Source organism: Lutra lutra, chromosome 7 (assembly GCF_902655055.1).
Source record: "Lutra lutra chromosome 7, mLutLut1.2, whole genome shotgun sequence".
Taxonomy (NCBI): Eukaryota; Metazoa; Chordata; class Mammalia; order Carnivora; family Mustelidae; genus Lutra; species Lutra lutra.
The window spans coordinates 43,652,772-43,680,447 of NC_062284.1; the positions used below are offsets into that span (position 1 = coordinate 43,652,772).

Here is a 27,676-nt window from a genome sequence, read left to right on the forward strand (position 1 = left end):
CTGTGCGACATACACAAAAGTCAGCTGTAGTCACCATGTTGCCCACTGTACGTACTTATATTCTGTAACTGGAAGTTTGTGCCTTCTAAATTCCTTGATTCAATCCACACCATCCCTCCTTCCAGAAAACTGATCCCTTTTGCTAGAAGGTTCGATGGTTGGGTTTTGTTTTGTTCTGTTTTTAATTTTTATTCAATGCATTCAAACAAACAAAAAAAGTTCAGCCATTTCTCTAACTCCCAACCCCTGCTGCTGGCAACCACCATTCTGTTCTCTGTATCTGTGAGCTTGGGTTTTTTGGTTTTATTTCAGGTTTTACATATAAGGGAGATCATATGGCATTTCTTTCTCTGGCGGACTTCACTTAGCATAATGCCCTCGAGGTCTGTCCATGTTGTCACAGATGGCAAAATTTCATTCTTCCTGTGGCTGAATACTATCCTACTGGATGACGTATACCATATTTTCTTTATCCATTCATCCATCCGTGGACATTTCGGTTGCTTCCATAGATTAGCAGTAGTAAATAATGCAGCAGTGATCATAGAGGTACTTTTTTTTTTTTTTTTTTTTTTAGTTAAAATTCGTTCGCATCAGATAAATATCCAAAACTGCAATTGTTGAATGCTATGGTAGTTCTCCTGGTAGTTTTTTGAAGAACCCCCATATTATTTTCCACAGCGGCTGCACCAACGTACATTCCCACCCACTGGGCACCAGATTCCCTTTCCACTGCGACTTTGCCAACACTGTTATCGCTTGTCTTCTTGACGAGAGCCATGCCAGCAGCTGTGAGATGGTATCTCACTGTGGTTTGATTTTGCATTTTCTTAATATTTTACAATACGGAGCATCTTTTTGTATACCTGTTGTCCATCTGTTTGTCTTCTTTGGAAAAATGTCTTTTCAGATCTTCCACCCATTTTTTTTTTAATTTTTTTTTATTTTTTCAGCATAACAATATTCATTATTTTTGCACCACACCCAGTGCTCCATGCAATCCGTGCCCTCTACAATACCCAGCACCTGGTGCCCCCAACCTCCCACCCCCAACCCCTTCAAAATTCTCAGATCGTTTTTTAGAGTCCATAGTCTCTCATGGTTCACCTCCCCTTCCAATTTCCCTCAACTCCCTTCTCCTCTCCATCTCCCCTTCTCCTCCATGCTATTTGTTATGCTCCACAAATAAGTGAAACCATATGATAATTGACTCTCTCTGCTTGACTTATTTCACTCAGCATAATCTCTTCCAGTCCCGTCCATGTTGCTACAAAACTTGGGTATTCATCCTTTCTTTTTTCTTTTCTTCTTTTTTTTTTTTTTTACAGCTTTATAAACATATATTTTTATCCCCAGGGGTACAGGTCTGCGAATCGCCAGGTTTACACACTTCACAACACTCACCATAGCACATACCCTCCCCAATATCCATAACCCCACCCCCTCTCCCAACCCCCTCCCCCCATCAACCCTCAGTTTGTTTTGTGAGATTAAGAGTCACTTATGGTTTGTCTCCCTCCCAATCCCATCTTGTTTCATTTACTCTTCTCCTACCCCCTCAACCCCCCATGTTGCATCTCCTCTCCCTCATATCAGGGAGATCATATGATAGTTGTCTTTCTCCGATTGACTTATTTCGCTAAGCATGATACCCTCTAGCTCCATCCACGTCGTCGCAAATGGCAAGATTTCATTTCTTTTGATGGCTGCATAGTATTCCATTGTGTATATATACCACATCTTCTTTATCCATTCGTCTGTAGATGGACATCTAGGTTCTTTCCATAGTTTGGCTATTGTAGACATTGCTGCTATAAACATTCGGGTGCACGTGCCCCTTCGGATCACTACGTTTGTATCTTTAGGGTAAATACCCAACAGTGCAATTGCTGGGTCATAGGGTAGTTCTATTTTCAACATTTTGAGGAACCTCCATGCTGTTTTCCAGATTCCACCCATTTTTAATTGGGTTGTTACTTTGCTAGAGTTGTATGTATGCTCTCTGTATTTTCCATGTTAAGCCCTTGTCAGTTAAAGGATTTGCAAATATTTTCTTTAATAAGTAAGTTGCTATTTTCATTTTGCTGATGGTTTCCTTTGTTGTGCAGAAATGTTTAGTTTCACAGAGCCCCACTCGTTCATTCTTGCTTTTGTTGGCTTTTGTTTTTGGTGTCAGATTCTAAAAATCATTGCAAAGACCTATTGCAAGGAGGTTACTGCCTGTTTTCTTCTGGGAGTTTTATGGTGTCAGTTCTTACATTCAAGTCTTCAATCCATTTTAAGCTAATTTCTGTGTATGCTGTAAGGCAGTGATCCAGTTTCAATTTTTTTGCATGTAGCTGTCCAATTTTCCCAACACCATTTGTCCAAGAGATTGTCCGTTCTCCATTGTATGTCCGTGGCTCCTTTGTCATAAATTAATTGACTATATATGCTTGGGTTTATTTCTGAGCTTTCTGTTCCATTGATCCATGTGTTTGTTTTTATGCCAGTACCGTACTGTTTAAATTCCTACAGCTTTGTAATACAGTTTTAAATCAGGGAGCATGAGACCTCCAACTGTGTTCTTTCTCAAGGTTGCTTTGGTTAGGGGTGCCTGGGTGGCTCAGTGGCTTCAGCTCAGGTCATGATCCCAGGGTCCTGGGATTGAGCCCCGCGTTGGACTCTCTGCTCAGCAGGGAGCCTGCTTCCCCGCCTCTCTCTGCCTCTCTGCCTACTTGTGATCTCTGTCAAGTAAATAAAATCTTTAAAAAAAAAAAAAAAGATTGTTTTGGTTAATTAGGGTCTTTTGTGGTTCTATAGAAATTTTAAGATGGTTTGTTGTATTTCTGTGAAAAAATGCAACTTGGAATTTCAATAAGGATTGTATTGAATCTGTAGATAGCTTTCGGTAGTGTGGACATTTTAACAATACCGATGCTACTGGTCTGTGAGCATGGAGTATCTTTCCATTTATTTGTGCCTTCTTCAGCTTCTTTCTTTCACATCTTGGGGGTTTCCATATATAAGTCTCTCACCCCCGTGGTTAAATGTATTCGTAGGTACTTTATTTTTTTCGATGCAGTTGTGTAAATGGTAGTGTTTTCTTACTTTCTCTTTCTGATAGTTCAGTATTAGCTTATAGAAGCACAACAGATTTTTGTGTATTGATTTTGTAACCCTCAATTCTACTGAATTCATTGAGTAGTTCCTGACAGTTTTTGATGGAGTCTTTAGGGTTTTCTATACACAGTATGTCAGCTGCAAATAGTGATGGTTTTACTTCTTCCTTTCCAATTTGGATGCCTTTTCATTCTTTTAATTGCCCAATTGCTCTGGCTAGGGCTTCCAATAATACTCTGTTGAATAAAAGTGGCAAGGGTGGGGATCTTTGTCTTATTCTTGATCTCAGAGGAAAAGCTTCGAGCTTTTCACCATTGAGTATGATGTTAGCTGTGGGTTTGTCATATATGGCCTTTATTATGTTGATATGTTCTCCTTGTACCCACTTTGTTGAAAGTTTTTTGCTATCAGTGGGTGTTGAATTTTGTCAAATGCTTTTTCTACATCTATTGAGATGATCATAAGATTTTTATTGTTTATTGGTGTATCACATTGGCTGATCTGTGGGTGTTGAGTCATCCTTGCATCCCTGGAGTAAATCCCACTTGATGATGGTGTATGATCCTTTTAATGAATTGCTGAATTCACCATCCTAATATTTTGTTGAGGATTTTTGTACGATGTTCATCACGCACGTTGGCCTGTAATTTTTCTTTCTTGGGGCACCCTTGTCTGGTTTTGGCATCAGGGTAATTTCGGCTTTATAAATGACTTTGGAAGAATTCCATCCTTTTCTTTTTTTTGAGTGGCTTTTTTTTTTTTTTCAGTGATATTTGAGTCTGAAAATCTTTGGGTTACATTTTCTGCATTTCCCATTTTCCCTGACATCCCCTCTCTGCCTACAGGTGTCCTTGGTGCTGTCAGCTCTGCAGGCTGGGAACAAGGGGACCCAGGCATGTATCACAGCTGCCACTGCTGTGTCCGGGATTATAGCGGACCTGGACACCACCATCATGTTTGCGACTGCGGGGACCCTGAATGCAGAGAACAACGAGACCTTTGCAGACCACAGGTATGGGGGTGGAGATCATCCTGGGAGTTCGTGGGTGGGGAGAGGTTCAGGCTGACCCAATGGGCTTGGAGACTCCACCCAGGAGCTGGAAATGTGGTTAACCATTTTGATTTCAGTAAGATGCTCAACAGGAGAAAGGGAACCACATAATCAAAACAAGCCCCCTTTGCCAACTGTAAACACATAGTCGTGTTCCAGCTTTGTGCCTTTGGCAGCCTGAATCAGGCCTGCTCCGGCAGGGGACAGCTTTTTGATCTTCTACTTTCCAAACTAGAGAGATGGGCCTCTGATTTGCTCCCAAACCCAGTGGGAGTGGCCAAGACGGGCCCATTGAGCTGTGACATAAATGGAGAGTGGGGCTTGGAGCCTGCTGTCTGTCCCAGGCTGGCTGCTCAGGCCTTGCTCCTGGAGGCTGGTGTGAGGCTGGTGTGAGGTTTCCATCTGCCCCACCCCCCGTAGCCTTGCCACATGCCCGGTACCTTTCTTCCTCTCTCTTCACTCCCAGAGCTGGGCTAGGAAGGAGGTTACCAATGATGTCACCTCGTCCCAGGAAACAGCCTTTTGGGTTCTGATGACCCATAGGTCCTTGCAGCTCCCTGTAGCTGTGAAGAATTTAGGGGGAACCACAGGAAAGCAGCTGACCTCTCACTGAGCTACAGGGTTGGGGGAAGAGAGTCAAACTAGTAGGCCTGAAACTTTCACTGAAGTTTACTATTAATCATCTCTAGATACGGGGCTGACTTGCTTCTTCCCATTTTCCTACGCAGACAGTGAGCGCCCCAATAAGGAAGGGGTAATCCATCCTTTTTGTTCTTCAAAGCTCTTTAACAAAAACAATCCCTTAGGAAGGGTCTCTTTGCTTCCTAACTACCAGTAGTCAAGCTCTGCCCTCTGTCCTCCTCTCCCCTTTCTCAGGGAGAACATTCTGAAGACTGCCAAGGCCTTGGTGGAAGACACGAAGCTGCTGGTGTCGGGGGCCGCATCCACGCCAGAGAAGCTGGCCCAGGCAGCCCAGTCATCAGCGGCCACCATCACCCAGCTTGCTGAGGTGGTCAAGCTGGGGGCTGCCAGCCTGGGCTCTGATGACCCCGAGACACAGGTACTGGAGGGCCTAGGGCCATGGGTCCCTCTCACGTATCTGTAAACACTGTGCAGCAGGCCTCAGAAGAGACCAAAGGCACAATAGGAACAGCAGAAGTAACAGTGGGTGTGTGGGCGCGTCCGCAGTTTGGGGTCCGATAGGAGGGCACCACAGATGGTGGTGATAGCCATGGGGTTAGAGATGACTGGTGAATGACTGAGCACAGTGAGCATTTGGATGTAAGGGGGAGGGAGGGGGCCAGGAGGACTCGAAGTCACAAGCGAGATCGGGGGGGGGGGGGGCGGTGGCTCCCTGGAGGGAGAGCGGGCTTGGTGGGGAGGTGAAGGTGAGTTCAGTGCGGAGAGACTGCAGGTAGAACTAGAGAGGGGACGTAAGCCCACATGGGTATGGGGATGTGGATTCAGGGTCTGTGGCCATACAGACAGTGACTGCACCCACAGGAGAGGAAGAGCATGGGGCAAGGGAAGAAGGGGGGTTCACAGCAGAGCTGAGGAAGCTGCCACTTAAGACCATAGTAAGGAGAAAGAGATGCCCAGGGAAATGGAGAAGCAGCAGCAGCTGGTAGGAGGAAAGCCACGGCTCCTGATGTTAAGAGGGGTGAGTGTTTCAATGCACCAGAGAGACACAGCTGAGTTGTGGAGAAAATGAAGGTCTGGGAGCTGGCCACTAGTGCCATGGGGTCGTTGGTCTCCCCAGCAACGGCTGTTTGTAGGAAGTAGCCAGATGAGGGTAAAGAAAGGACGCCAGTGTGTCTAGATAGCACTTGAGAAATCTGGCCCTGAAGGGGAGGGGAGAGAGGAGCTGGGGCGAGAGTAGGGCTCTATGCTCCCATAACCTGCCTGCTCCTTCCTCCTCAGCCTGTACCTACAGCTCAGGCACAGCACCCACAGTTTACTGATCTTTGACAGCTAAGCACCCAGCGCAGCACAGTGGACAGTCCACAAATACGTCCTCTGCTGTTACTGAATGTAGAGCCCGCCAGGCCCCCAGGAACAGACTGTCCCCATTCCCAAGGGCAGAACTTTCGACCCATCTGCTCTGTCTGCTCTGTCTGTCCCAACACCATCAGACGGCACACCCTCCGTTAACTCCCGTGTTTAGCCCATGGGCACAAAACTGGGTAGGAAGCCACCTACCATGCAGGCCCCAGACTGGCAGCAGCTCCTGTGGCGGTTCACACGAGGCCACCAGCTTTGCTCCCATGTGGCCATGACTGTCCCCTGCCTGACATCCTCCAGTGGAGCAGAGTTCTGTGAGCAAACGTTCCACACGTGGCCTTTTTACTCCTCCTGCCAGGTTTCTCTTTGATAACATCCCAGCTGGGATTGGCTGCCCTCTGGAATTCGAAGCATTCACGCAAATTCTTTCCTGTGATAGTGTTCTTACCCCACAGAGGAAGGCAGCACTTCAGAACGCCCAGTGGGGCTGGAATCCACACTCTCTGAGCCTGGCCCCATTTGAGGAGAAGTGAACAAGCCGGGGAGACCTTAAATCTTGGAGCATGGAGACGTCTATCAAATTGTTTAGAGTCTCGACACCCAAATGGCCTAGAAGTCCTGGAGCCCCGACTTCTTCTTCTTTTTTTTTTTTTCAAAGATTTTATTTATTTATTTGACAGATTAGAGCTCACAAGTAGGCAGAGAGGCAGGCAGAGAGAGAGGGGGTAGCAGGCTCCTGGCTGAGCAGAGAGCCCGATGCAGGGCTCAATCCCAGGACCCTGGGATCATGACCTGAGCTGAAGGCAGAGGCTTAACCCACTAAGCCACGCAGGCGCCCCTAAACTTTTCTTGGACCCCAACTTCTAATGAGGCCTCTAGTGGAAAATATCCCCTCACCAAAATGTGCCTACTCTGCAGTTAGTTCCTAATGACCAGGGATGAGACCGTGTGCTCTGGGTGTTGGTGGCAACCTTTGCTTGCTGTCCCGTGCTCTTTACCCACTGCTGTGATGGCGGGAATCAGGCAGTGTGAGGTCCTTACCCGTCAGCCCTTCCTCAAGAGACCCACCACGCCCTGACCAGCCCTGTGGTTCCAGAGGTTGCCAGAGGTTCCGTGAGCCCTGGGGTGAGAAGGCACAGGATCGAGCAGAAGACGGTGTGAGGGGCAGAGGCACAGTGTCACCGTGCTCTCAGCTGTTGGGGACATGAGAGTTTGTGATGTGTTTTCAGATACATAATGTGGTCGCCCTCGCAGCTGTGCGGTGAGATAGGGCTGGTGCTCCTGATGCTGTTGGCGTCTGAGGAGCCGGAGCCCTAGAGCGTAAGCGAGTGTGAACGTTAGGACCATGACCCTTGGGATCACACTGACTAGAGTGTGAATCGCAGGCCCTGGGAGTGTGGACAGGAGCATCTCAGTCCCCGCTTGGAAAGGCTGTGGCAAGGACAAAGCAAGGTCATGGGTGATGTGCGTGGCTCAGCACCTGGAACACTGCCCCCAGCAAAGGGAAATTGTTGCTGTGACAAAAGGTGACTTAAATGTAAAGCAGGTCACGTCATGTCATTCCGGAGTATAGCCGGGGCTTCAGACCCCGGGTCTAGCACGCTGTGAGGTTGGCTTGTGGTCTCTGCTCAGTGACCGGAGTGTAGGTACCATATTCTTTCCAGTGTCGTTAGGGCGTGCACCTGTCCAGCCAGTCATTCCATGAATATTTCCTGTGCACCTGTGATGTGCCAGACCCTGTTCTGAATGCAAAACACAACAGACAGAAGCCCAGGCTGGCTCTCCCACAGTTTACCTCCATTTCAGGGGAGAAGACATACCGATAAGTGCTGTAAAGGAAACAGGGCACACTTATGGAATTTCAGGTTGGGGGTGGTCAGGAAAGGTCTCTGATGGCCTGATGGCCGAGCTGAGCCCCGACTGATGGGAAAAGCCGGCTTCCAGGCAGAGCAGGAGGAGCAAGAGCAGAGGCCCTGAAGTAGGCATGAGTGGGATTTGCCTTGGGGAAGAAAGACAGACCCATCTGCCTGTCGCATGTTAAGTAGGTCACAGAATCCTATGAACGGGAGCTGGAGAAGCCCGTGGAGACCTTGCAGGCCAGGCTGCAAGGCTAGCATTTGGTCCTCCGTGGTTTTGGTTGCCAGCTCAGGGCGCCTGGGAATGGTGCGGGCTCCCAGGTGACTGCTTTGCTGCCTGCCTCCTTTCCTAGGTGACTTGTCATCAGAGCTGCCAGCCAGGAGGCACTGGAACATACCCCTGAGTGTCCATGGGGTCTGTGTTCTGGCTCAGCCTCAGTCTCCACTGGGGAGACTCCAGGGCTGGCTTCTGGAGGTTCTGCCAAGCTGCAGGCTGGAGAGCTGCTGAGACAGAGCCCAGCCCCCCAAATTCCCCTACCTCACCCTCGGGCTGTGTGCTCTTGGTGAGACCAGCAGGTGACTGCTGGGGCCACTCACCCGGGCTCTCTGCTTTCTTTCAGGTGGTCTTAATCAATGCCATCAAAGACGTGGCCAAGGCCCTTTCAGATCTGATCGGTGCCACCAAGGGAGCTGCCAGCAAGCCTGCTGATGACCCCTCCATGTACCAGCTCAAGGGGGCTGCCAAGGTAGAGTGGGGCCCCAAGTCTGGGGCAGGCGTGGAGGGGGAGTGCATAGCGAGAGAAGCAAGAATAATGGGAGCGTAGGCCTCCGAGCTGCTTCCTCGCTTCGCAGTGGTTTTGCTCATAGCATCAAATCCGGAACGAAAAGGACTGGGGCATGGACCTCAGTGTGCTCCTCATTTTCTCTCGGCCTCTCCTTCCTATACAGGTGATGGTGACCAATGTCACCTCCCTCCTCAAGACTGTCAAGGCGGTGGAGGACGAGGCCACTCGGGGCACACGGGCGCTTGAGGCCACCATCGAGTACATGAAACAGGAGCTCACAGTAAGGAGCCAGCCATCACCTCCCTTGGGCACCCCTGTGCTAGAGCGGACCCCAAAACAGACCTCTCTGAGATCTGTAACAGAAAGAGGTTTCACATGGAGTGCCTGAGCTAGGAGGTCCACTCACCTACTTGCTGCTAGCTTTGCATCCTTGAGGCCCCATGCGTAGCTGACCATATCAGAGTTTGGCTACAGTCGATTTGTAATTAAGAAATTAATCAAAATGGGACACCTGGGTGGCTCAGTGGGTTAAAGCCTCTGCCTTCAGCTCAGGTCATGATCTCAGGGTCCTGGGATCGAGCCCCACATCGGGCTCTCTGCTCCGCGGGGAGCCTGCTTCCTCCTCTCTCTCTGCCTGCTTCTCTGCCTATTTGTGATCTCTGTCTGTCAAATAAATAAATAAAATCTTTTAAAAAAATTAAAAAAAAAGAAATTAATTAAAATGTATCACGTAGGACTATTCAGGTTTAATTCCACTAAAATCGGAGCATGAAACAAAAGCCTTACAGAAGATTCCTGGCCAAGGGAAAACTCAGGATGGCTGTCTGCTCTCACCTTGAGCTTAAACGGGATGTGTACAACACAGAGCCACACACAGGCCCTCCTCATTCCCACTCTTGTCAGCAACAGCTCACGCTGCTGCACATGTACAGGTTCTGGGGTTTGAGCTTCCCCAGTAGAGAAACCTGGATCCCTTTACCTGAGACACTTCCCTTTAAAATTCAGCGCCCTTCTGTTGGCAATCTGTGTGGTCCCAGGGACACTGACCATGCATTCTTTCTTGCCTTGAGTGAGGGTGTCCCGGTGTTCCTGCAATCTGGACACTGCTCCTGTTTTTTTGATCCCGTGATGGTTATGAATTGACTCATCCTAATCCCTGGAAATAGAGATATGCTGAAAATGAGTGGTTTCAGAGATTTCTTTCTCCCAGGAGGTCTGATCAGATTCAGTTTCTCTCTTTGGGCAGGGAGGGGGAGTCCTGCCTTTGCTGCCGGTTTTTTTCTGCATGTGTAGATGGTCGCCTAGGAAGGCTGAAAGGCCCTGTGGATCAGCAGTAGAAACCAGCAGTTCTGTTGGGGTTTGCTGGTGGAGCCTTGGGTTCTCTTGTCCTGTTTTTGGTGAAGTCAGTCTTGGTCGGAGTTACACTTGGTTCTCACACAAAGAAGAAACTAAAAATTGTTGATGGTGTCCTCAAACTCTGCTTGCTACCTGAAGCTTACCTGCCTACATTGGCTAGATGTTTCCTATCAGAAGTCTGGCCCCACATTCTGGGAGGTATGGGTGGGGCTCGTGGGGGCAGTGGAGGAGATGGGAAATTCGGAGCTCTCCTGGCAAGTTACGCACGATCTATGTCCGTGTACCAGTGTGGGCCGGCACGAGTTGTGGGTTTCTGTGGACATAGGAAGTTTCCAAATGAGCATGTGCCCTGTGGGCCACGTTAGTCTGAAGGGCTCCACACGCGTGGCCTCCATGCCATGTTAGAGTTCAGCTTCATTGGAGCTGCCCATTTCTAGGGGGGATGGTGACGTTTGAGGCTGCCTAACCCATGGCAGGACTGCTGGCTGGGTTCTCCCTTTGTCCCAGGAATAACTGCCTGACTGGAAGGTGGTTGTCTGGGGCTGGAGACAGAGCGGCCCCAACTGGTGCAGTAGTCCTTCTGGCCGGGGACAGCTACACATTGAAAATGCAGCCCTGGCACCAGTCACTCATGTGAGAGAGACAGGACAGATGGGCTCGAGGCAGAGATGGCTGCCTTGACTGACAGGTGGAATTTGAAAGTGGGATATTCACTTACCATGGTTAATTTATTTCAGCTTCTCTAAAGGGGTGTGTGTGTGTGTGTGTGTGTGTGTGTGTGTGTGCGCGCGCGCGCGCGCGCGTGCGTGTGGTTTTAAATAATTCACAGTGTCACTGTGGCTCACTCGACATGAACGCCTACGCACAATTATGCAGTTATATTTGTAAGACAGGCTAAGAATAGAAGAAGAAAGTGAACGCTCCATTTCCCCCAGCCCCACACCCTCTCAGAGAGAGAGAGGTGAGTCCACAGGGAGGGATCCACAGTCCGTCCTAAGCAGGAGCCGGCGTCAGAACTGCGGAGTTTCTGGGAGCTGCTGGAGGCGCGGTGGGGAGGGGGCGAGAACGGGGAAGCCCTGTGACCACCTGGCCCAGGAGAGTTTGCAGATACCCAGAGGCTCTCTGTTGGTGCTGTAGACCTGTCCCCTTCACCCCCAGGGTCTCGTGACTGTGAGTGCTTGAGTAGAGGTGTGCACGGCTTATCCGTGCTAGAATCTTGAAAGTGAGAATAATATTACTCAAATGAAATTTCTAATTTCCTGCCATTTGGCAGTTTCTTCCTGTGGCTGGCTCTGTTCTCAGACAGTGAGCAGCAGCCCAGTCAGAGAAGAATAAATTATTTTTGGTCCTTCTCTTTTTTGGGTTTTTTTTTTTCTTCACCTGTTGTATTTCTAACTTCCAGGTGTTCCAGTCCAAAGAGATACCTGAAAAGACCTCATCACCTGAAGAATCAATAAGGATGACGAAAGGTATCACCATGGCAACCGCCAAAGCTGTGGCTGCGGGAAACTCGTGCAGACAGGAGGACGTGATCGCCACCGCCAACCTGAGCCGGAAGGCTGTGTCTGACATGCTGACGGCTTGCAAGGTAAAGACCTTGGCGTTGTTTTGGACGGCTTGATGATGCTCTGTCATGACTGAATTTTTGGTGCAGTCTGGAGAAAGGGAGGGGCCAGTCACCTGCAGAAGGGAGCAGCTCGATACCTTAGGCGCCATAAGGAAACGCATGCTGGAGGTGTGCACCCATCAGCCTGGGGAACGTGCCTCGTGAGGCTAGGTTTATGTTTGAGAGGGGTTGGTGCTGATCTGCGGACTAACCTCCCACATTTCCTCTTCCTGAGTAGGAAGGACGCTTTCTTAGGGAGGGTGTAGGGGTGGCCACTCTAGCAGAGGCAAAGAAGGCCTGTGACATTTTGTTCCTGGCCCTCTGAACGAAAATTGCATCCTGCTTCTGCCCGCCCCCTTTCCTGCCTCCGTCGGTCAGCATTCTGTGCTAGGAGGGGTGCTGCCCTAACTGGGTGAGGAAGTGAGTCGGAAGAACAGAACAGAATGTTGGGAAACTGCCTTTTTCCTACCTGTGCCAGACGTTTTGCAGAAACTCCTCTGACCCTTGGCTAAGCAAGTGGGGTGGCTGCCCTGAGCCCATCCTCGGTGAGGGAGCTGGTGGGACCTGAGTTTTAACAAGCTTTCTTTCTTTATGTCTAAAGAAGGTGAGCCATAAGGGCCCCCCACCCCTCGTTGAGCACCCTACTCCAGACCTTCACCCTTTTAGGGACAGCGGTGTCCCAGGGACTCAGTGATTGATTGATAGCCCCCAACCATGTTGAGCAGGTGGAGACACGTCACAGAAGTCACAAAAGCAGCTGCGGCAGCTTGGGGACTGAGGGGACAGGGCTGTTCTTTGTGGTGAAGTCAGTGTGGGAGAGCTGGTGCCAGGTCCTACTGATGGCCTCTCGGGGGCTCCTCTGGGCAAGGAGAGGTAACTGGACAGTGGGAGAGTGAGGCAGCCAGCCTGAAGGGACGGGTGTGTGAGGGCAGAGCATGGGGGGGTCAGGGGAAGGGAAGAGGGGGCAAGGTGGGACGGACACTTTCACGGGCGAGCCATGTGTTGAGACCCTCCTGAGGCCAGAGGTGTTTGCAGTTAGGTTGTCCCTCATGGAATCTGCCCTGTCAGAACTGACAACTCCTAGAAGGGTTACAGCCTCCAGCAGAGAATAATCCTTCCCTAGCAGGCTAGGCCTGAATGCCACCACAGTGTGCATGCAGGGTGCCTCATGATTGTGGAAGGCTCTCCTGCAGGTTCTGTCTTTTGATCCCGGATGGGAAGAGCAAGGGGAGGGATCCCAATTTGATGGATGGTGAAACAGGCTTGGCAAGATTAAGTGGCATGACCGTGGTCACACAGCCCTTCACTCTCAGAACTAGAACTGAAACTGGGTCCTCTGATTCCATGGCCTGTATCTTTCTGCTGCCCGTGGCCTCCCAGCCATAAATGCTTAAGGACACTGAGGTTGACGAGTGACCGGTGCTTTGTCCCCATGTTATAGATGTGAAATGAAAAGGAGAAGTTAAATGGATTAAGGTAGGAGTGGAAGGCAGCTCAGATTTTCAAGTCTGTTTATAATACACGTACCCCTGTTCTCAGGGGAGGGGGGGGCAAGGATCCCAGCACAGGTGCCATTTGCCTGGCCTCTGCTCCTCTCTCTTGTCCTGCCCCTGGATCTTCACAGGACAAAATAACAGCCAGAGCTTCATTCCTCAAAGCCAGACTTGGATGACAAGAGTCAGTTCTGAGCCCTGAGACTCCTGTTAGGATAGGACTTATGCAGCAGACATACCGACCTTTGCATTTCCCTTGGTCCCCTTCCTTTTGCAGAAAGGAAAGGAGGCAGCTTGCTAGAAAGGGTGTGCAATAAGGAGCATATAGAAAACCAGGAATACCAAATGGTGGATCGAAAAGAAACCCTTCTATCCAGGCAGAGGGCCAAGTTGCCATGTTGGAGCGCTGTCTTTGGGGCTGACTGAGTAGGGTGGCTCGGCCAAAAATGGAAGTACAGTAAGTTACCTACAGGCTCATTTTGTCAGAAAGAGAGGATTACACTAATTCCTCAGGTGGAGACAAGGGCTTCCCTATACCCTAAGTTAATTCTCCTGCCTATTTCTTGCCTTACTTTCGTGTGTCTACGTACATCTGCATCAGATCTAATCCAGTCAACTGTCACAGCTAATGTCCGATGGCTGTTTCTGTGTTGCATCCCCGTTATAATAATGGAGCCCTTAATGGCCACAAGTACTCTGTGAGTGAATGTAATCTTACCCTATCATCAGATATTTAGGTTATCTGCATTTTTTATCTGTACTTTAAACTCTACTGCCATGAATATCTTTGGGCATACCTGTTTTTTCTAGGCTTCGGGTAATCTCCTTGGGCAGGACTCTCAGGAGCAGAATTAGTCAGGTGGTATGACATTTTGATTCTTGCCACATGGCTCTCCCAGAGAGTTCTTCGAAGTTAAAGCCACCAGCAGTGGACAAGAGCGCCCACGCTCGGTCCCCGGGGAAGTCTAAATGGGGGTCTTCCACACTGCCCACTAGAGGTGACATTTGGTAGCATCACAGCCTGTGTCTTCCCCCACACATGGGCTCCGTCCTCACACATGTAGACCCAATGGAGCAAGGACAATTAAAACTTGGTGGTGGTTCTGGCCCATCAGTCCTCAGATGGGCAACAGTGAGCTCAGAAAGGATAGACGCTGGCCACTCAGATTATCCCCACCCCTTCTGGTGTGCGTTGGGGGAGCAGGTGAGGGGAAAGCCCACAGGTGGTCCCACCAACACTCCCCAGTCCTCCTGAGTGGAACAAACAGGAGGACTAGTCACTATTCCCCTCCCCTTTGACTTCTTACCCTAATGTGTGATTCATATGTGTCCTGATTTGTGATTTATTTGCAGTTTTCTCTTTTAGCTGTTCTTGTCAGTCCCAAGTTCTTTCTGAAGAAAGGCTGGGTAGGGTTGCCCGATTTAGCAAATAAAAAATAGGGTTTCTCAAACTTACATTGAAAATTTTGTATTATTTATTCAAAATTCAGATGTAACCGGGTTGACTGTAATGAATCTGGTAACCTTGTGAGTGGGTGTGCCATCCGGTATATCAGGAATGAATGAAACCGACAGGTCATAAGCGCCAAAAAAAAAAAAAAAAAAGAAAGAAAGCACAGGATCCTGTATTAGCCATTCGTCCTTGACTGCTTATCTTACCATGTATAATGTGAGGTGAGTTTGTTATGGCCCCTCTGAGGGCAGTGGGAGCTTACTGTCTGAAGTTTCCCAGGAGCCAGAGAGCCCTGGGTGGGAGACACTGAGAGTGCAGCGTGGTGAGGCTATAGAGCAAGGACCTGAGTACTGTCAGCCTGTGAACAGAGAGGGGCTTCAAGCCCCCTCCTGCTGCTGGAGAAGGGCAGGCGGACCCCAGCACAGCAGATCTCCTGCTGGGAGCCTTAATCATGAATTTTTCCTGGACTTCATAGTGCACACGGAATTCCTTACATTTCAGTAAAAGGGGGCGGGGAGAAAGGACGGAAGGAGGGACCTGATTCCTGTGCTTTTATCCAGCTCCAGGGCACTGAGAAAGGCCAGACACAAAACGTTGTCTGAGAACTTACTGTGGAGGAGAGCATGGAGGAGCTCCACCTCTGAGCTCTCTGTCCAGGGAGTCAGGGGAGGTTTCTCAGGGAGGTCACTGAGGGTGAGGGAGAGGGAATTGCAGAATCCAGGTCTCCTACCTGTGGATACAGGCTGCTCTGTGCTACTGGGCCCCTCACCCCTTGGCCTGTTCACCAGCTGGCTCTTCCCGTCTTAAGGTATCAACATTCCTTTCTCTCTCCAGCAAGCATCCTTCCACCCTGATGTCAGCGAGGAGGTGCGCACCAGAGCCTTGCGGTACGGGACAGAGTGCACCCTCGGCTACCTGGACCTTCTCGAGCACGTCTTGGTGGTGAGGAGGGGCGTCGGGCGGGTCAGGGCTGGGAAAGAGCTAAGTCAGTTGCAGACCATCCTTTCCTCAGGAAAAATATCTCATAGAGAACTGTGCAGGCTCTGCTTGTGAGTCTGGGGCTGGACTGAGCTGGAAAGTGTCCAGCATCACACTGCTCCAGCACCCTGAGATAAAAGAAGAGTCTAGAAGAAGTTGTAGTTAGCCTCCAGGAAAACCAAGCCCTTTCTTTGCACCAAAGAGGCAAGAATAGCATGCAAGAGGATGGGACAGGCAAAGCCACTACTGAAACAACGTTGGGAGGGCCTCTTAGGAAGAGCCCAGCCCATCCTTCGAGGACAGGGAAGGCTCCAGAAGGAGCCACTCCAGGCTCCACAACAAGTTAAGGAAAAGCATCACCAGTGCTGCAGGTGCCCTACCACCCTCTTGTGACTTCCTCCAGTCCTCAAATGAATACCTTAGACCACACTGAGAATGCTTCCCTCCCTCTGATGCCTGGAAATAACCACATGGAGCTGGGAAAGAAGGCTGAAAGGGAGGATTCCAGTATGTGTTGTGGGGGTTCAGTGGTCATGGCTAGGGGACTGTCCCCAGAGCAGCCTTGGTCTTGCACTGACAATCCCAGTTCTAAGGGTGTCTTGGCTCCCAGCAGTCCTAAGGGCCCAACCGTGCTCACCCATGTTGCTGTATGTCTCTCTCTGTTGAGTCCCGGGAACTACATTTAGATCCATGGGAGGTCTGGGGAAAGCCCCAAGAGAGTTTGTCCAGGAGTCAGAGACAACTCCTGAAGAGACTTGATGATGTCCCTCCCACATTCCATCACTGTTTGCTCCTTCCCAAACCGATTAAAAAAAAAAAAAAAAAAGTCAACAGGCCACAGAGAACTGTAAGCCTTTCATTTGCGGGGCACTGAAATTTTTCATTTTGTCCTTGCACTAGGACATGAGGCTAGCAGGGCAAAGGAAGGATCTGGAGAAGTTTGGCCCCTTGGTTGAGGTCACCTAGCTACTAGGACAGACCTGGGACTGAATCCCAGTTCTTACTGTCTCCAGCCCCGTGTTCATTCTAGCATTTTGCTGCCAACCTTAAAATTAAATTACCTTTGAAGGGAAGGAAAAATAAAATAAGACCGAGAGGGAGGCAAACCATGAAAGACTCTTAACTATAGGGAACAGTCTGAGGGTTGCTGGAGAGGAGGTGGGTGGGGAGTGCTGTGACTGGGTGATGGGCATTAAGGAGGGCACTTTGATGGAATGAGCACTGGGTGTTCTATGCAACTGATGAATCACTAAATTCTAAATTCCTGAAACTAATAATACACTCTATGTTAATTAAATTGAATTTAAATTAAAAAAATTTTAATTACCTTCTGATATTAAGCATTGTAGATCAGTTAAGGGATCAGGACTTTAATTCTTCACCCAGGTTAAGCGTGGTCCATGTGCAGGCATAGCCTCTGTGTGAGGAGGCAGTCTGGGGTTACTAACATTGAGTGTCCGAGCCTGAACTCTTGTGAACAGAGAGCATGAGGGCCAGGAAGAGAACATCTTGGCTGGTCAGTGTTCACATGCCCAAGCCTCTCCAGCCAAACCCACTTTCTGTGTTGGAACATAGTTAAAGCATTCAGTCTGTGAGCATGCTTAGCAGGAAAATGAAGCCAGCAAAGCCTCCAAAAGGGTTTTTTTCTTTCTTTCTTTTTTTTTGGGGGGGGGGGGGTTCTTTCTTGATGGGACAGTAGTCCTAGTCACATAGAACCTTGTTCTGTCTGAAAATGAGAAGTTACAGCAGAAACAGTGGTAGGCTTAGGTCTCAAAGCTTTGCGTCCAGATCCCAGCTCTGTCACGTGAAGAGTCATGTGACCACTGTCTGATCCTTGACTTGAGTTTTGAGGTGTTTTTGTTTTTTTTTAAAGATTTTATTTATTTATTTGACAGAGAGAGATCACAAGTAGACAGAGAGGCAGGCAGAGAGAGAGAGAGAGAGAGGGAAGCAGGCTCCCTGCTGAGCAGAGAGCCCGATGCGGGCCTCGATCCCAGGACCCTGAGATCATGACCTGAGCCGAAGGCAGTGGCTTAACCCACTGAGCCACCCAGGCGCCCGAGTTTTGAGGTGTTAAACAGTCAAGGAGCCCTGGGCTCTGTGGCCGCACTCATGTTTGCTGCACACACTTCTTTTTATTCTGCCCACACGCTGCCCACTTCCCGTCCTGCTTTCTGTCTCGCACACTTTTTTCTTACTCATTTGTTGGAAGGGAAGGGATACTGGGATTTTCTTCTTCATTCGGAGAAGGGGTCCTCATTTTGCCCCATTCCCTAGCTCCGTTCCTCGGGTGAACCGTGTTTCTTCCGGCCCCACGCCAGGACCCGTGCAGAGTGGATAACTTACCTGGTGCCCGTGGGTCCAGATGCTGCCCGTGCAGCCCTCAGGTTGGCGCTCTCCACCTTGGCCCTTGATGGGCCATTTAAGAGGACAGTCCCTGCAGAGGGGTCCCCCTGCAGCTGCATATCTGGCAGATCCACAAGCCTGGATAAAAAGAAGGCAACAGCCTTTAGGTTGTTTGATGGAGTCAAAGGCTCCCATTTCGCTCTCCAGCAACAAGATGACGTCTATCTGGGAGAGGCATTCCGCCTTCATGAGGAGGGCCAGGGGACAGTGCTCAGAAAGTTTCCCCAACCTCAGGTCAATCTAAGACCCTTTGCCGCTACCTGGGAACCAGGGGCCACATTCACCAAAGTACTTCTCCCACCTCTCCTCTCCATGCCCACCTTGTTTGGGTGAGCAAAAGGAGACAGGCTCCCAGGAGAGGTGGTTGAGTGGTTGGCCTCTTTGCCCAAGGAGAGGCCAAGGGATCTAGCATGTCCATGAACATTAGGGAAGACGTAGGAGCCATTCCCAGTGCACACGTGCAGAGACCCCAGCTTTATGGCCACTGAATGACTCTGTCGGCCATCAGCCCTAAGGATCATCATCAGGTTTTTCTCGAACAGAAAGAAGGAAACTCACTGCATGGAAGCTCCCCATCACGTGTATTGGGGAGGTTTAACTGCAGGGGCCAGAGGCTGACAAGACAGGGAGCAGTCACTCCCTTCTTTTTCTGGGCCTGGCAAGAGCAGTTACACTTTAGAGCAGATGACCTTTCCTGGTGGCTGCTCCGATGAGCTGATTGGTTTTCTGTTAGGAATTCTTCCTTATATTTATAAGAGAAACAGGACTCTTAAACCTCCTGTGTTACAAACTTGGACAGTGAACGTGTCCGTTAAAAGCTTGCCATCTGAGTTCCTTTTCATCTTTCTACACAATCATCATCATTGTGACCCATAATCCTGGTAGAAAGAGAAACCTGTCCCGTTTCTCCATAGCTGTACATGGTGTGAATGTAGCCAGTGCTAAAACAAAATCAGTAATAGAAAGAAAAGGTGGATGACATTTGAAATTTTCATAAAATATGCAGGATTTGTCTCATCTTTTGCAAGGATGTTTTTGCCTCTTGATGACATGTGCTGATGGTTCTGACTTCCAGGGAAATAGGAATGAATTAGCATCATACATTTATGTGTTTGTATACTTATTTTTGTCTCTTTAAAAAGCTAGTCATCCTCTTTGAAGGTTATTTTCTAAGAAAAATACAGCAAGAAAGCAAGCCTTTCCAGAGGACTTTCATAACCATAGGAAAAATACAAGTTCATAACTGAAAATTGCAGGAGCACTGGGATGGCATTCTTTTCACCCACACTGTGGACATTTGTGGTTTTCTCGGACCTATAGCTGAGAATAAGTTCATGTCTCACGTTGTAGCCCTAATTCTTCCTCCCAGGCAGACTGGGAAGAAATCTGGGCTAACATGAGGCCAAGAGTAAGAACGATTTATGCCCAGGAGCACTGGTGGAGAACCCAGCAAGAAATAGGGAAATAGGGAAAACGGAGACACATAAATGGAAATTCGTGTTCATTTTAGACACTAAGATGAGCTGTTTGAGGGGGATGAATAAAGAAGCAGTTTTAAAAAAAAAACTAGTGACTTTTCACAGACACACACACACACACACACACACACACACACACACACACACACCCCGTCCTATTCGCCTCTTCATTCTCTCATCTTCATGAGAGGACCATGAGTAATAGAATGATACAGCATCTCCATCCTGCAAAGAAAGTCAACTAAATCGAAACTGTAATGGGATATCTTAGGATAGTCCCCTTGGATGACTTGTAAAGGTGACCTCTTGTTTGAATTAATCAAAGAGAGCTAGTAAGATTCCTGGAAGCTGAAGAAAGGCTAGATTGTTGTCCAGTTCTTAAAAAAGGGGAAAGAGAGAGGGGCGCCTGGGTGGCTCAGTGGGTTAAGCCTCTGCTATTAGCTCAGGTCATGGTCTCAGTGTCCTGGGGTCAAGCCCCGTATCCGGCTCTCTGCTCAGCAGGGAGCCTGCTTCCCCCTCTCTCTCTCTGCCTGCCTCTCTGCCTACTTGTGATCTCTGTCTGTCAAATAAATAAATAAAATCTTAGAAAAAAAAAAAGAAAGAAAGAAACAGAAAGAGAAAAGGTAGAAACTAAGACTTGGTGACAGTGTCTAGCAATTTTACAGAAATAAATTGAGATCATTTTTAGGGGGTACAAGAAGGTTCAGGGAGCTTCTTTAGTGAGCTGCTTTTATTAAATTTAGGCACATAAAAATGTGAGGGAAATTATGATGCCTTTGCTTTGTTCAGTTTAAATATCTCGGGCCAAAGGTTCTTTTTTAGCTAATTTGTATATTTCAGTTTTGCTTTAGAAAAGGCTTAAAAATACAAAAAACTGTATCAGCATCCACATGCCCACCATCTGTAGTTAATTAACTTTGTTAATGTTTTGGCCTATTTGGTTCAGATCCTTATTTTTAAAAAAATAGATCAATGAATAATTTAGTGTCAATTATCAATCCCATTCTCCTTTTTTCTCTAGGCACAAATAACTACTGTAATTTTAGCCTCCTCAGACCCCTGGAGCTGAAAGTCCATTTCCTGCCTCCCACTACTGTCATCAAAGAAACAGCAGCACATGCACACAAAATGTTCCTTAAACTGTTACGAGGGTCCCCAGATCCCAGTACCTGGCCGCATCCTTTGGGAATTGAGAGACCAAATCAAGAACCCCTGCTTGGGTAACCCTTTCCTTCGGAGAATCCAGTTAGCCGTCCACAAATAACAGGATCCAATTTAGGCAGAGCCCAGCCCCTGCTGCCCAGGGAGCTGCTTTCTGAAGCTTTAGACGTGCCCATTTGAGCAGTGTTGGCCTCCCTTTGTTTGCCGTTAGCTGAGGATTTCTCAGGGCAAGAGGCAGCCACGTTGGTTCTGCAACAGTCACAGTTCCATATTGCTGCTAAACCACAATGTGAGGTCTTCGACGGGCTTAAAATTACCTCGTCTCCACCAGCAGAGCTTTAATTTGGTTCTGTCTCTTGTCTGCTATTAGGAATCATGTTGAATTCATGGCAGAATAAAAAGAGAACTCCTTTCCTCTTGATTTATCTGAATCAGATATTTTACCATAGGGCTTGTCCCCTTCTCAGAGCTTGAGTATGTGCGCGAGTGGTTCTCTCCGTCTCTCCCTCCAGCTCTTCTTTTAAAGACAGAAGTCTTTAATCACTCTGCTTTGATGATGTAAGGGGAATTTACCCACCACACCCCTAACTTTTTTCCAGCTTTATTGAAGCATAGCTAACATATAATTAACAGATATTTGAAGTGTGCAGTCTGAATATTGATCTCTGAATACATCTGTGAAAGCATCACCACAATCAAAATAACAGGCATGTGCGTTACTCCCCAGAATTTCTTTTTTGCTACTATAGATGTGTTTGCATTTTCTAGATGTTTAGATACATGGAATATGTAGCATGTACTCCTTTTTTCTGGCTTTTGTCACTCAGCATCAACATTTTCAGAACCAACCATGGTGTTTTATGTATCGCTAATTTGTCCCATTTTATTGCTAAGTAATATTCCATCAAATGGATAGGCCATACTTAACTCTTCACCTAATGATGGACATTTAGGTTGTTTCCAGATTTTGATTATTGCAAATAAAGCTGCCTAGATGATTCTCTATACAAGTCTTTGAGCCCCTATGTGTTCGTTTCTCTTGGATGAAGACCTGGATGTGGAATATTTGTAAAATAGGGTATGCATTTTTTTTTTTTTAGGTTTTTAGGAAACTTTTTTAAAGTCCTTATACTGTTTTACATTTCCTCCAGCAGTATATTAGAGTTCCAGTTGCTCCACACCCTTGTCAACACTTGAAATCATCCATCCTTTTAATTTTAGCCATTCCAGTGGGAATGTAGTGGTATCTCATTGTGGCTTTAATTTATAAGGTTGAGTATCTTTTATGCACCTGTTTGCTTTCTGTGTCTTTTTTGATGAAGTGCCCTTTCAGATCTTTTTCCTATTTTTTTGTCTTATTACAGAAATTTTAGGACTTTTTACATTTTCTAGATATAAATTGTTAGGAGTTTTCTTTTGTTTTTTGTTTTTTGTGGGTTTTTTTTTTTTTTTTTTGAGAAAAAGAGCATGCACATGCAAGCAGAGTTGGGGAGGGGGAGAGGGAGAGACCCTCAAGCAGGCTCCAAGCTTAGCATGAAGCAGCATGGTGCCTGACATGGGACTTGATCCCATGACCCTGAGATCATGACCTGAGCCAAAATCAGAGTCAAACACTTAACTGACTGTGCCACCCAAGAGCCCCTAGTTTTTTGGTGTTTTGTTTTGTTTTTAATAGTTTCTCTTAGGGTGTTTTTTGCCATGTCATTTTCATAACAATGTCTGGGGAGGGAGGCAAATGTGTGTTATTAGAAAACAGTGCTGCAGAGAGTTGAGAAAACAAAAAACAGATAGGACTTGGAAAAATATAAAAGGAAAACCAAAATATATCTTGTATCCCAAACATATAACATGAATTGAATGTTTCTGTTTTCACAGGTTATCAAATTAGTTTTAAGGTTGTATCCCAGTATAAGGGGAGGAAAATAATTTTCTCCTAACCCTTCTGAGTTCTTGCCTTGTGTAGTAAGACAGATTAACAAGAGAAAAATAAATGCATTAACTTGTACAACTCATGGATACATGGCAGATATCCAGGAGAAAAAATGAGTAACTGCATAGGTGGCCCAAACCACCAGCTTAAATACCATCTTTAGCTCAAAGGAAAAAAAAAAAAAAAGTGTGTAATTGGTTGCGGGGAGACCAGTGGTGGGAGATTGGTTACCAGGAAAAGCTTAGTAAAGTAGGGTAAGGCAGTTACTCAGATTTAAATCTGTGCCCTCTCCACTGATAAATTCTCTTGTGATAGAGAATCAATCTTCTCTTCAAGCAGGAAGAGGGAGACACCCTCAACAAATGAATATTTGCTTTTTAATGTAAATTTCCCTTTCAAAAGAGTAACTTATACTCTGTTTTCGGAGCTTCCCCTATATCTGCTCTTTCTCAAAAAATTAGCTCAAAATAATCCTTATACCAAAAAGTTATATTTTGGGGTGGCACACTCTTCTACCCTTCACCAGCTTCCTGTTGTTCTTTCATTTGCTTGCCAGATTAATTCTCTTTTCAGCAGCCTTCTTGAGCTATAATTGGCATATGACAGAATTTGCCCACTTAAGGCATTAAATTAATTGGCTTTTACTGTATTTATGGAGATACTCACCTATCACATTATATTAGAACATTTCATCACCCCCCCCCCAAAAAAAAATCTTTAGCCTTAACCGGTCATTCATTGCCCTTACCCCCAGGCCAAGCCCTACACAAACACTAATGCCTTTTAACCCTCTGTAGATTGAACTATTCTGGACTTTTCATATAAATGGAGTCACACAGTATGTGGTCTTTTGTGACTGGTTCTTTAACTTAACATAATGTTTCTAAAGTTCTAAAGCATAAATTTCCACATTCATGGTTTTTGAAGTTTTTAACCATAATTTATATGTTTTGTCCTCTGAGAATCCTTACCCAATCCAAGACCACTAAGATTATTTTCCTGTGCTTTCTTCTGTACAGTTTTAATTCTTATATTTGGGTTTATACTCCATTTGTAGTTAATGTATCCATATGGTGTGGGGGAAGGGTCAAGATTCATATTCTTACATGTGGCTATCCAATCCATCACCATTTGCTGAAAAAAATTATTCTGTCCCCATTGAAGTAAACACATCTTAGCACTTTTAATGAAAATCAGTTGACCATAAGTGTGAATCTAGTTCTGGACTCTTTTCTGCTTCATTGATCTATATGTCTATGTACCAATATTACAATATCTTGATTACTTACCACTATGACTTTCTATATAGAGTCTTAAAATCAATTAGTTTAAGACTTTCAACTTCATTCTTTTTCAAAATAGTCTTAGGCATTCTATGTGCTTTGCATTTCATATATATTTTAGGATCATCTTGTCAATATCTTTTTTTAAAAAAGCTTGTTGGAATTTTGACTGGAAGTGTAGGGGAGATTTGAGGATAATCGACATCTGAAGAGTCTTCTAATCCATGAATATGGTATATCTCTCCTATATATTTAGGTCTTCTTGAATAATTTCAACAGTGTTTATAGTTTTTAGCATTCAAATCTGTTGTCACATTTAACACTAGGAATTTCATAATTTTTATCCTGTTATAAATGACACTGCTTCTTTAAAATTCCCAATTTTTATTGTTATATATAAAAATATAATTGATGTTTGAATATTGACCTTATAGCCTGTAACCTAGCTATACTCACTTATTAGTTCTAGAAACTTTTTTCTACAGATGCTCAGGATTTTCTACACTGAAATTGATTTTACTTAGGAACAAAAATTATTTTACTTCTTTTCTGTGTGCCATTTTTTTGTTGTTTTTTTTCTTACCCTGTTGCACTGTCCAGAAATGTTAGTACCATATTGATAGAAGTATGAGACCAAACATCCTTACCATATTTTTGATCTTAAGGGGAGAACATTCAGTGCATCATTTACTGTGAGTCTCCCATCATACCTTTAATTCTTGTCTTATTCTTGTTTTGTTGACCCTGATGGATAAACCATCTAACCAGCAAACAAGGCCTATGGACCATTTAGCATTTCAAATCCTGAGCCATAACCATTATTCACTTGGTGGCCTTACAGCATGCACTGTTTCAAAAAAAAAAAAAGAAAAAAATAGTATAACCTTTTACAGTTAAGTGGTGCCAAATGCCGCCATTTGAGTCTGGAGCTGTGGCTCATGACAAATATACAGGTTCACAACTGTATATGAAAATCACATGGGGGACTTTTAAAAATCCTGATGCCCAGGCTCTATATCAATCTAGTTCCTTCAATAGCCCTGATGGGATTATATATTAAATTACATATTAATTTACACAATCTTACCACCACTCTGTAACAAAATGACTATTACTATGCCTATTTAATAGGCAATTTCCTTAAACTGAGGCTTAGAGAGAGGATAAGTAACTAGACCAGGGTTTCAAACATAGTTTGACCCTAGAACCTACACTTAACTAAACTGCATCTCCCCTGGTTGTATTAGAAAATAAAAGACACCTAACCCCTTCCCTGTACCTTTCCATGATTCTATTGTGGTTTTGGAACTGATCCATGAAGCGATCATATTAGGACTTGTCCCGATAGCTGTTTTTACAATTGTCCCGATTGTTCTGTTTTTACTCATCTGCTCATTTGTTCACTCATTCACAGGTTTGTACTGAGTGCTTTTATTTCCAAGAGATTTTATCTCTAAGTAATTTCTACACCCAATGTGGGGCTTGAACCCACAACCCTGAGATCAAGAGTCGCATGCTCCACCAACCAAGACAGGCAGGTGCCCCTATTCTGAGTTCTGAATATCTGCATAGTGCTATATATAAGTTCAAGGGTGAGAAAGTAAGAGCAGAGCAGCTGAATTCATAGAACAGTAACAAATATAAATGGAAAAGATTGCAAGAGGAAGGAGGATGGGGATAGATGCAGTAAAATGATATTCAAAAATCTTTGACCAGTCAGTTCAAGCATTTAATATACTATCTTCTATGCACTAGTGTGCCTGGGGCTGGTCCAAGTATAATCCCATTAACTACCCCAACCCCAGATTTTTTTTTTTTTTAACCAAGCTTTTCTTAGAGTTCTCTTTTAGCTCTGGGGTCCAAAAGACTCCTAAGAAAGAGTGTGCTACCTGGCCTAGTGAAAAAGGGTATGGGACACCAAGAAGGGGATAACATTTAGTGAACTCCTCTTGTGCTCCAGGCATCACGCAGGATGCTTCTTGTATGTTAGTCCATTTGCTCTTTATGCCAGTCCTGAAGGATGGGCAGTATTCCAGTTTTACAGATGAGAGAACGGGTTCTGCCTGATGTCATAAACCAGGAGCAAGTGAAGCCAGGTGTGATCACAAGTTTGTCTCAAAGTCCAGGCTTTGTCCCAGGCTCAGAGACTTCAGGATTGTCCATAGAGAGACAGCCGTTGTGCTTTCCTGTTGAGTGTTTTGGCATTTCTAAATCTGAAAATGACCACTGAGAAGTATGGCAAAGAGATACAGAAAAAGAACGTTGGAAGAAGAATTTCAAAATTAGGAAGGAGCAAGATGGTCTAAGTCTGAATATAAATTCGTGGTAGAGGTCTCATCCAGTTTCTTAGTTCCATTTGTGAGTGATTTGAGGAGAAATCCTCACAGGATATTCTATAAATTGGAGTGGGGGTTGGATATCGAATATCTTTTCTAATACCATTTAAAAAAAAAAGAAGAAGTTTTAAAAACCTTTGAGCCAGTCTGAAAGAAAGAAAATCCTCAGGGCCTCTCCCAGGAGAGCTTGCAGTCAAAACCCTGGAGATGGAATGTTCCTTCAGGAACAGCCCTCTGATCAGTTGGTTGTTACTGTCATGGGGACTTTGTCTCTAAGGCCCCCCCCGGAGTCTCCTATGTCTTCTGGTCCCGCATTTTTTTGGTCACAAGTACCAACTGACTTGCAACCTCAGGCTTTCATGTTCCCTTGGATCGTTCTTATACTGTGGGTCACTTTTGTATGCATACGTTTTGTGTACGAGTGAAAGTGCAAATGAAGGACAAATAAGGACCTCATCTCACTTATGATCTTAGGGAAATGTGTCAGAAGGGACCTTAGGGAAACTCCTGGCTCCCAGCTTTTCATTTCTCACGTGAGGAAACTGAAGGCCAGTGAGCCTCAAGTGTTTTCCCTCAAGTTTCGAAGTCACCTGGTAACAGAGTTGCCATAAAACCAGGCTCTCCAACTCTGTCTGCCAGTCAGAGTGGACTTTCTCTCACAGTGGCTACTGTCTTTCTTACGTGTTTGTCTTCATCCATAGATTCTTCAGAAACCGAGCCCGGAACTCAAGCACCAACTGGCTGCTTTCTCCAAGCGCGTCGCCGGCGCGGTGACTGAGCTCATTCAGGCCGCGGAAGCCATGAAAGGTAGGCCGCACTCTCGCGCCGAGCGAGTACAGCGAACTGAGTACAGGCTCAGTGCCTCGAACTGAGCAGAGAAACCACACAGCCAGCCCAGGCCCCAGGGAAACAGTGAGGTACTTTTTTTTTTTTTTTGTCTAAACAAATGGGAATAGAGTTAGATTTTAATAATAAAATTATAATAATAATTATAACTATTTGTTATATTACCTCTTTGTTTCAGGAGGTTATAGCCTCCTGAAACAAGGCTTTTTTCCAGTCTTTGCATTAAGTACTTCTACCAAAATGGTATGGTCCGTCTGGAACTCCTCACTTCTCTGAGGGGTGTCGCCATTTATTTTTATCTGTATTTTCCTTCATCAGAATATTTTTCCTCGTTCACATAACACACTTCATGTTTAGGAAATGATGCTGTCTGGGTACATTGTTTGCACACCCCTTTATGGTGGCATTAGAAGCAGTCACCTCACCAGAGAAATTCAGTTTCCCTTTGTTTGAGTTGAGGTGAATGCTTCTTCTTCATGAGTCCCCAGAGAAGAGAATGGCAAATCTGGAAGGTCAGCAAAGTCTTCAGTCTCTTAGAAATGGTTACTGGCATTC

At 46.2% G+C, this 27,676-nt stretch overlaps 1 protein-coding gene across 7 annotated transcripts in view; it reads left to right on the forward strand.

The window, feature by feature from the left end:
* The window catches only part of TLN2 (talin 2), a 431,106-nt gene that overhangs the window by 380,637 nt on the left and 22,793 nt on the right, over positions 1–27,676 (forward strand). For all 7 annotated transcript variants that reach the window (XM_047736618.1, XM_047736620.1, XM_047736617.1 and 4 more), the window contains 7 exons: positions 3,948–4,114; positions 5,030–5,213; positions 8,631–8,756; positions 8,959–9,075; positions 11,554–11,739; positions 15,538–15,645; positions 26,977–27,082. In XM_047736618.1, the coding sequence (XP_047592574.1) occupies positions 3,948–4,114; positions 5,030–5,213; positions 8,631–8,756; positions 8,959–9,075; positions 11,554–11,739; positions 15,538–15,645; positions 26,977–27,082 (994 nt within the window). The remainder of the gene's footprint in view (positions 1–3,947; positions 4,115–5,029; positions 5,214–8,630; positions 8,757–8,958; positions 9,076–11,553; positions 11,740–15,537; positions 15,646–26,976; positions 27,083–27,676) is intronic.